At 34.1% G+C, this 9,384-nt stretch overlaps 1 protein-coding gene and 1 non-coding gene across 2 annotated transcripts; one reads left to right on the forward strand and one right to left on the reverse strand.

Annotated features, from left to right (window-relative positions):
- Window positions 1–618: 618 nt before the first annotated feature.
- On the forward strand, window positions 619–7,310 carry mosmob (modulator of smoothened b). The gene is made up of 3 exons (XM_067369787.1): window positions 619–1,243; window positions 6,275–6,487; window positions 6,582–7,310. Exons 1-3 carry the CDS (start codon window positions 1,132–1,134, stop codon window positions 6,764–6,766), a joined length of 510 nt encoding a protein of 169 aa, XP_067225888.1. The 5' UTR covers window positions 619–1,131; the 3' UTR covers window positions 6,767–7,310.
- A 1,215-nt stretch (window positions 7,311–8,525) lies between these two features.
- On the reverse strand, window positions 8,526–8,607 carry trnal-uag (transfer RNA leucine (anticodon UAG)). Its single transcript has one exon. It is a non-coding gene; the product is annotated as a tRNA-Leu (tRNA).
- Window positions 8,608–9,384: the final 777 nt, after the last annotated feature.

Here is a 9,384-nt window from a genome sequence, read left to right on the forward strand (position 1 = left end):
AAAAAGAAGTGTAATAAATAGACTGCTAATTGGCAAGATTCATAATAATATCTAAGGAATATTGAAATATATTTTTAATATCTTTCCTTATTCACTTGTGTCTCCCAAAATGCCTAATAAACATGCTTACTGGTGTTTTCTACAGTTAACATGAATGAAATCGTTCTGTTTCGCAACAGAAATTCATATTTTGATTTAAAACCCCATAACATTTTCCCGAGGTGTTGATTTATGACAAACAATTTGAAAATTAGTCAGATTTAAACGAAATAAGAGTGTTAAATTTGATAACTAAATTAATGTCAGTTATTTTTTAAGACCAAGAAGAGGCAGTTACCAATGTGAAGCATTTGATATCTCTGAAAAGCCCTGAATGAGCTTTTTACATTAAAACGGTGACATGATGTATGTTGTCAGACAAATTCACTAAAAATAAAATATCCACTAAAGATGACAAAAGTCTATTTCTGGGTCTCAGGAGGATAGCAGAAAGTCCTATTTTGTTCATTGGTATTTCCAATGAGAACACAACTGTCAAATCAGGCTGGTGACGTCATGTGTTGCGTCATGTTCTCCTGCCCCCTCCGTTATTCCTTACAAAGGGAAAACATCTCGCGAGCAGGATTTTGTTTTGAAAGCTTCGCGGACGCTGTTTTACGGTATATTAGTTTAAACTGAAACGCGGAAGAAAACAAGACGAGAAGGACAACTGCGTTTATCGGTAAAGCACGACGTTTGCCAGCATACTGACTGCGAGAAACAGGCTCGTGCGCTGTGTGGAATCTTTTTCCTTTTTCAATGATGTCCATAAATCAAGAGGGAAGATCCAGCACGGATGTAGCATCGGAATACTGCTGATTTTCCACACAGCGATGCTCAAGTATAGGCTGTTGTTAGTGGTCAGCACTGGAGAACGTGAGGGGCAATACTTCATAATGGGATGATGTGCAGTGTTGAATGCCATACTGCTGTTTGCATCATAATCCCTCAACTGATGCTATCTTCTGGATACTACTGTGATGAACTGAGAGCATCTCTGCTTCCCTCTGAAAAGAGGGAGTGAAAGTTGCCTCCATCTCATACAATCCCAAACATCAAACAGAACTCGACTCATGTAGTTCACTGACTAGTATGAAAATGGATAAACTCACCATTATTTCAGGATGTCTCTTTCTCGCAGCAGATATCTTTGCAATTGCAAGTATTGCAAATCCAGATTGGATCAATACAGGTGGCCAAGAGGGTAAGAAACTTAATGTTCAGTCAAATACCATGGTAACTCTTTAGGTAGAGCACACGTGTATCTGCATGTGCAATGTTTTTATAACTTGAGCATTTCTGGATTAACCCTTATAGGGCCTTTGGGGTCTTTTTAGACCCTAAATGATGTTTGCTCAAATAAAAAAAACTGTTCTCTTTGTCTGAATGACATGAAACTTTGTACCGTTGTTAACACTTTCTAGATCTACAAAGAATTTTTTTTGTTTTGTTGGAGTGATAGCTTGTTTTTATGTTAGTGTAAAAAAAAGGCACACTCAGGGTCTTCGGGGTCTCCACAGACCCCAGGCAACAAAATGTAATTTTGTTATAAAATAATTGTTTTTTAAAAAACACATGTAATTTTACTCTGTTTATTAATGTTTTTACTTCATATTTGTGTAGTTTTTGAAGGATTTCTCATATCTTTTAAATTTATATAAATAAATACATTTTTTTTTTCATACAAAAACAGCTTTTTATGTAAAATTCACTTTATAAAAGAACCTCATTTCTAACTTTCATTCATGGGGATAACATGGATAATTTGACATGGCTTAGTGTATGATTTTTGCCCATCTTTTGGAAAATGCCATTTTAAAAAGTAAAAAATATAACACTTTAACCAGTAGATGGCTGCAGAGCGCCACTATTTGTGCTATTTGACTGACTTATTTGAAAGACATCTTTTCATAAGTTTTTTTTATTATTTTTTTTTTTTATTACTTTTTGCATATAGTGGAGCTCTGCAGCCATCTACTGGTAAAAATTATCGTTTTTTTTTTTACTTTTAAAACTGCATTTTCCAAAAGATGGGCAAAAATTTTACACAAACCATGTCAGAATTATCCATGTTATCCCCATGAATTAAATTTAGAAATGTGGGTCTTTTATAAAGTGAATTTTACATAAAAAGCTGTTTTTGTATAAAAACCTATTTAAAAAATATTTTTTAATGTATTTATATAAATTTAAAAAAATATCATAAATCCTGATAAATCTGGATAAATCCCTACGAACATGGAGTAAAAACATTAATAAACAGAGTAAAATTACATTTGTTTTATAAAAAAAGTATTTTGTTACAAAATTGCATTTTGTTGCCTGGGGTCTGTGGAGACCCCGAAGACCCTGAGTGTACTTCCCAAACGAAGACCGCATAAGGGTTAAACAATCACCCTTTTTTCTCTGCTATAGTTGGACAGGTCAAGAAAGGACACTATCATATGATTTTCCTTTCTGGGTAGAACATATAAATATATAAAGCATCTGGCATTAGCTGTTAAAAGCCAGTGATTAAATGTTTTGCATTAGTGAGATGTGCAGAAGAACGCTTTTAAGGGAAATGTGTTGTTGATTACTCCGTGTGTTTGTTGCTGTATTAATGAAGTCTGTTGGGATTTGCCTTCCACAGAGATGAGATCTACCCAGCAGTTAATTAGTTGGAAAATTGTTCTGTTATGCAAACGTGGGAATAATATTAATAGAATGTTGTTGCTGCAAATGATCTTACAGTGGATCCTCACATTTTCCACTCCACTTTAACCCTCAAATAAGATAAAAATCATCATTACACTTTTCTGACCTTTAACACATTATGGGCCACAGCAGGGTGTGCAGACATTAGTTTTGTTGAGGAAGAGCATTTTTTAAAATTTATTTCACAAATTATTATGAAGAGATACCCTCCTAGATGAATATGTCACAAAACAGCTGTTCACCAGCGGGTTTTTTTTTTTTTTTTTTTTTGTCCCATAGAGATGTAGCAGAGAACAAAAAGTACAATGCTCACTGAATGCTGAAAACATTTACAGCGCAATCTTACTGAAGAAATAATGAATTATCTATTCATCCATCCATCTGTACATTCGTCCACAACATTTTCATAAAAGCTTTTGCATAATGATGCTAATCTAAATACGGGACGGGTCAATGACGTGACGGGTCTTTTTTTTTTTTTTTGTCCAATAATAAAAACAAAAACAAAGATATGACATCCAAAGTATGTAAGGTAGTACAACTAGATCTCTTTTATTGAATCCAAAAGGTTTTAATTATATTTTACTACATATAAAGGTATTTTAAAGATTTTGAAGTATCAAAAGGTCATTCGGTTTAACCGTCCAAAGGCCAATACAGCCATTTCATTTGTGATTAAAATGTCTATTTTTTTTTTATTCTGGCATGATTTTATAACATCATATCTCAACATACTACAAAATTATGTGTAGAAGTTGTTGCTTTGTTATGAGAAAGAATGTCTGGAAAAATGAATTTCATTGATGTCATTTGGAGTAACCAATATAAAGGGACCATTTTGGATCTAGTCGTGCGGTCAGTATCATGTGACAGGATGTGACATCATTCAGACACCTGCAAAGGACCACATGGTCGTAAAGCAAAGTAACTAATTCTCTCTTAACTATTTGAAAAATTCATGGTTTCACTTGCTCATACACATGTCCTGAAACATCAGGTCATTTGGTACAACCGCAATAAAACATGAAAAATGTTGTAATATTTAAAAAAATTGTACTAAATCTAAAATGTTTAATTGTCCTTTTGCTAACTAGCTAGCCAGATATCAGCCTGTTAGCATTGTTTGAAAATAATGTCATTCGGTATAACCAAAAGTGTCATTTGGTAAAACCGAAATTTTGGTTAAACGAATTACTTTTTTGGTGACAAATTTTGTCCATCTTGTAAAAAATGACAAAATCAGTATTAATTAATTATAATCTCATTGTTAACACTTAATAAAACTTCAAAATTAATTATTTCTCCATTTTTTGGCATTTTTAAAGACCTTATTCGTCAATGACTCGTATTTTGATATGTGGAATTAAGCTACTTTCTGTGAATGAGCGAGGCTTTCAGTTCATTAGCCGCTATAGGTAAATAACTAAGAATTGCAAAGTGGAGTAAACGGTAACAACTATTTGTGCTTAAAACCAGTATGTTCATAATGATGACAATACATTAAAATAATATGGTAAGAAATACCAGTTTGCAACAATAAGCAGCATAACAAGCCATATTGTACAGCCCACTCTCAGGTTAAAAATAAGATATAAGATTATAAGACATAATTGACCGTTCTCAGGCAACCAATACACACATTTATAATTTAATGATAGTGACAATGAAAACCACTTACTTTACATAACATTTATTCAGATTGTACAAAATATATATTTCGAAGACATGTGCACTACATTAACTAAGCTGATGTTAGATTGTAAGTCAAGGGGGTAAACATGAGATACAATCCTAACTGCTCTTATGGCCTCACTATAAAGATGTGTAGGGAAAGAACAGGATGTCCTGTGTAATGACTTTAAATGGAGTTTCCCACGGTAAAGCTGGATTTGGCAATTTTTCAACCAGTTACTCACATTTTTTGAAGAGTTGGTGTCCAGCAGACCTCTATTAAAGAAAGATACTGACAGTAGATTTTTACATTAGTCTTTTATGTAGCTCAAATACAGCCTAACCCTATAAAGCCTACTGTATACTTATACACAAATGCCTAAGGCCAGTAAATTATCAACATATTCAAAACTAAAAAAAACTGTTATACACAAAACTACATGCTTTCTGTCTACTGAATTATTGTTTATACTTTTTAGCAAGTAAAAAGCCTTTTAGTATAATTGTAAAAATGTCCATGTGTCTTTTTGCTTTGAAATCTTTACTGATTTTTATAAAGTAAATATAATATTAAAAGGTTAGTTCACCCAAAAATGAAAATAATGTCATTAATCACATCGTTCCAAACCTGTAAGACCTTCGTTCATCTTTGGAACACAAATTAAGATATTTTAATGAAATCCGAGAGGTTTTTTTATCCTCCATTAAAAAAAAATTGTATCACATTTAGTATCAGCCAATACTGAGCTGGCGTTCGGACATAAACACGGAAGCTCTGCAACGTAAATAGTGTAGTCCGTAGGAGAGAGACGAATTTGTTGAATAAAGTTATTTTTATTTTGTTTTTGAACACAAAAAGTATTCTCATCACTTCATAACATTAAGGTTGAACCACTGTAGTCACGTTGACTATTTAACGATGTCTTTACTACTTTTCTGGACCTTGAACGTGGTCATTTCCTTGCTTTCAATGGAGGATAAAAAGCCTCTCGGATATTGTTAGTAATATTATTTCAAGATGAGCACTTACAGGAGTGAAGCACTTTAGGTTTGCTTGATTATTATTAAATAATTTTTCAGAAAAAATTGTTATATTGTGAGTATCAAATATGATGCATCAGGATTTGGAGGAATTTTTATTTGTAAATCCCTCAGTCATCATTGTATTGTATTTTGACCCCCGCAATTAAAACTACAGTGGTTTGATCATAAAACTAAGCATTTAAATATCATCTTAAAGGGTTAGTTTACCCAAAAATAAAAATTCTCCCATTAATTACTCACCCTTGTGTCGTTCCACACCCGTAAGACCTTCGTTCATCTTCGGAACACAAATTAAAATAGTTACGTGGTCTTTACTACCTTTCTGGACCTCAAAAGGTGCATTGACATTGCTGCCTATGTGTCGTTCAGAAACCCTAAGATTTCATCAAAAATATCTTCATTTGTGTTCCGAAGATGAATGAAGGTCTTACAGGTGTGGAACGACATCAGGATGAGTAATAAATGACATTTTTGGGTGAACTAACCCTTTAAGACATATTATCGGGAGATATAGAGTGACATCTTATATCAGAATTTTCATCCTACTTTTGGCCATATAAATATCAGCAACTGCAAAGTTACATGCTATGTCTTTCAGAGGATTTTCTGATGTCAAAAAGTGTTCAAAAACAGTTATTTTAATCAATATCATATAGTGAAATCATCATTATGCCTTTTTGTAAAGTGCTTAAAAGAACATGACATAATTTAGTCACCCTTATGTCATTCCTGTATGCTGTTTTATCTTCTTCTAGTTGATGTGTTACACAAAGACTTGTTTTACTCTTTACAGTCATGATGTTTTCATGTGTTTTTCATGTAGGAGCTCTTACTGTGGGTCTAGTCAAGCAATGCCAGACCATCCATGGTCGAAACAGGATATGTATCTCCCCGAACCTTCCTCCAGAATGGGTCACCACCCTGTTCTTCATTATCTTGGGCATCATTTCGCTCTCTATCACATGTGTCCTGCTTGTGATCTCACATTGGAGGCGAGAGGCAACAAAGTATGCCCGCTGGATTGCTTTCATGGGAAGTAGGTTACCTAAAGGGAAATTTAATATGCGCAATTGATCCAAATCTGTTGACTGGTTTTAATAACCCTATGTTATTTTGTTTGCTTTTTGTAGTGGTCCTCTTCTGCATGGCTGCCCTCATATTTCCAGTTGGATTTTACATCAATCAAGTCGGAGGACAGCCTTACAAATTACCCAATAATACTGTTGTTGGGTCCTCATATGTACTGTTTGTTTTATCAATATTTTTCACAATAGTTGGACTTCTTTTTGCTGGTAAAGTCTGTCTGCCTGGCTGACAGTTCTTCTGGTTTTAAGATTTTTTTTATGCTAAATATTTGAACTACCTGGCTTTTTCAGTGTCAGCGTGGTTCAGCTGATGACAAACAAATAGGTCAACTTCACATGGATTATTCATTTTCACAAAAGGGCTGCACTTTTGCAGTGGAGCTTTTATAATGTACAGTCAGCCAGTTGTTAACACTAAATAAATCATCTTTGTTTCACCCTGTGAGGGTTTATTTTACTATATTGACTAGCTGACTGTACATTATCCTGCTGATAACATGGCTACTCACCAAATAAATAAACGGACATGAAACATTGATTTGAGTTGAAATGATTTATAAAATTGTACCATGTACATCACTTTAAAGGTACATTTAGGAGTTTCAGGCAAATTTAAAGTTACACTATGAAACTTTTTTGTTTATAATTAAGAAAATGTCATTAAGTCAATAGCTGTCTATCAGTGGGCATAGCTAAAGCAACGTCTTCAGCTAGTCAGCTTGAGATCCTTTCCATCTAAACTAGCCCAGTAGTGAATATTTAAAGGATTAGTTCACCCAAAAATGAAAATAATGTCACTAATTACTCACCCTCATGTCGTTCCACACCCGTAAGACCTTCGTTCATCTTCGGAACACAAATTGAGATATTTTTGATGAAATCCGATGGCTCACATTCACAGCAATGACATTTCCTCTCTCAAGATCCATAAAGGTACTAAAAATATATTTAAATCGGTTTATGTGAGTACAGTGGTTCAATATTAATATTAAAAAGCGACGAGAATATTTTTGGTGTGCCAAAAAAACGACTTATTTAGTGATGGCCGATTTCAAAACACTGCTTCAGGAAGCTTTGGAGCGTTATGAATCAGTGTGTCGAATCATGATTCGGATTGCACGTCAAACTGGCAAACTCAGGGCAAACTGCTGAAATCACGTGACTTTGGCGCTCTGCTGAACAGCTGATTCGACACGCTGATTCATAACGCTCCGAATCTTCCTGAAGCAGTGTTTTGAAATCGGCCATCACTATATAAGTCATTATTTATTTTTTTTTTTTGGTGCACCAAAAATATAATTGTTGTGTGTTTTTAGTACCTTTATGGATCTTGAGAGAGGAAATGTCATTGCTCCCTATGGAGGCCTCACAGAGCCATCGGATTTCAACTAAAATATCTTAATTTGTGTTCTGAAGATTAACGAAGGTCTTACGGGTGTGGAACGGAATGAGGGTGAGTAATAAATGACAGAATTTTCATTTTTGGGTGAACTAACCCTTTAATAATGTTTTATGAAGTTATAAATTATGAAAGTTGTACTGAAAATGTAAAAGTTCTGGAAATCTTGCCAAGCAAGAACAGTTTTATGATCTTCATAAATGAACTTTTATATAAAACCTGATTTTTGTTCTCTCTAGTGCACATCACTGGAGCTCTTCTTATTTTATTTATTGTATTTTACTTACAGTTTTAAAATTTTAAATCGATATCATCTGTGAGAAGCACTGCGGTAGAAATTAATACCATAGCATTATATAATTTTATATATATAAAAAATATGCATTTGTATCATACATTTTTGAAAAGGCAAACATTAAGTCGGGAAACATGTTTGTATGATAACTATTAAAAATGATTGCATGATGTCCATGACATTTTAGTTTAGTAGTCTATTGAATTTAGATTAGTTCATCAATGTTCAGTTCTTCATACGGTTGTAATATAGCTCTGGTTTTCCGATTAATTACATGGAGATGCAAAACAGTGTTTGGCAGCGGTGGGATTCGAACCCACGCCATCGAAATGACTGGAGCCTAAATCCAGCGCCTTAGACCACTCGGCCACGCTACCACAAGACAATAAGGTGGACAGATTACATATATGACTCTATTATGATAATGACAATAACAAATAAGCTGCTTATTTTGGTAACTACTTTAGGCGTCAAGTAACATACCTGAACATCATAATAAAATAAACAAAGTTTGATACAGATGTTATTAAACAGAACGGGTCAGAGAAAATGTCGACTTGCTTTAACAAATACAGGCCAGTCGTTGATTATTTTTATTTGTTAAACCGAATAAATCATGTTCAACTTTTCAAAATATTGAAGTCTTGGAACAACTGTTAGTGTCACTTCGGACGATGCTGACACAGGCAATAAAAAGAAACCCAAGAACACGAAAATATCCGCTCTGTTCGCACACCACTTGAGTTGGATGGGCAGTTCTGTTCTTTTCACAGTGGCTACGTGCAGCTAGTCCTCACCAGTGTGGAGGCTTGCCCTCCCCCGCGGATGTACGATTCTACTACGGCGAAGAGTCCTCTCATTAATATTAATTACGTAACGCGACGTTCGCCAAATACGTGTCCAGCATGAGTAAATTAATATTCATGAGCTTTGCCTTTGTCTTAGTAGAATTCGAAATATGACACATCGGTCGATTAACAACATGAGCTCCCCATAAAAGGCCATGTGATTGACTGTCATACGGAATTATTTCTCTTTTATGCAAACTGTTTTATGTTTTTTAAATGTATATTTGTGTAGTTTATATACATTTAAACAGCTAACATTTCTCTGAATGAAATTAATTTATAACAACATGAATGTATTTTTGCTAA

This window comes from Chanodichthys erythropterus, chromosome 19 (assembly GCF_024489055.1).
Source record: "Chanodichthys erythropterus isolate Z2021 chromosome 19, ASM2448905v1, whole genome shotgun sequence".
In the NCBI taxonomy this organism is placed as follows: domain Eukaryota; kingdom Metazoa; phylum Chordata; class Actinopteri; order Cypriniformes; family Xenocyprididae; genus Chanodichthys; species Chanodichthys erythropterus.

Bases quoted from the DNA above. Each gene is read 5' to 3' on its own strand.
- mosmob (XM_067369787.1), top strand. From the start codon at position 1,132: ATGAAAATGGATAAACTCACCATTATTTCAGGATGTCTCTTTCTCGCA. The intron at 1,244-6,274 runs GTAAGAAACTTA...TTTTTCATGTAG, and splicing joins CAATACAGGTGGCCAAGAGG to GAGCTCTTACTGTGGGTCTA. The intron at 6,488-6,581 runs GTAGGTTACCTA...TGCTTTTTGTAG, and splicing joins CTGGATTGCTTTCATGGGAA to TGGTCCTCTTCTGCATGGCT.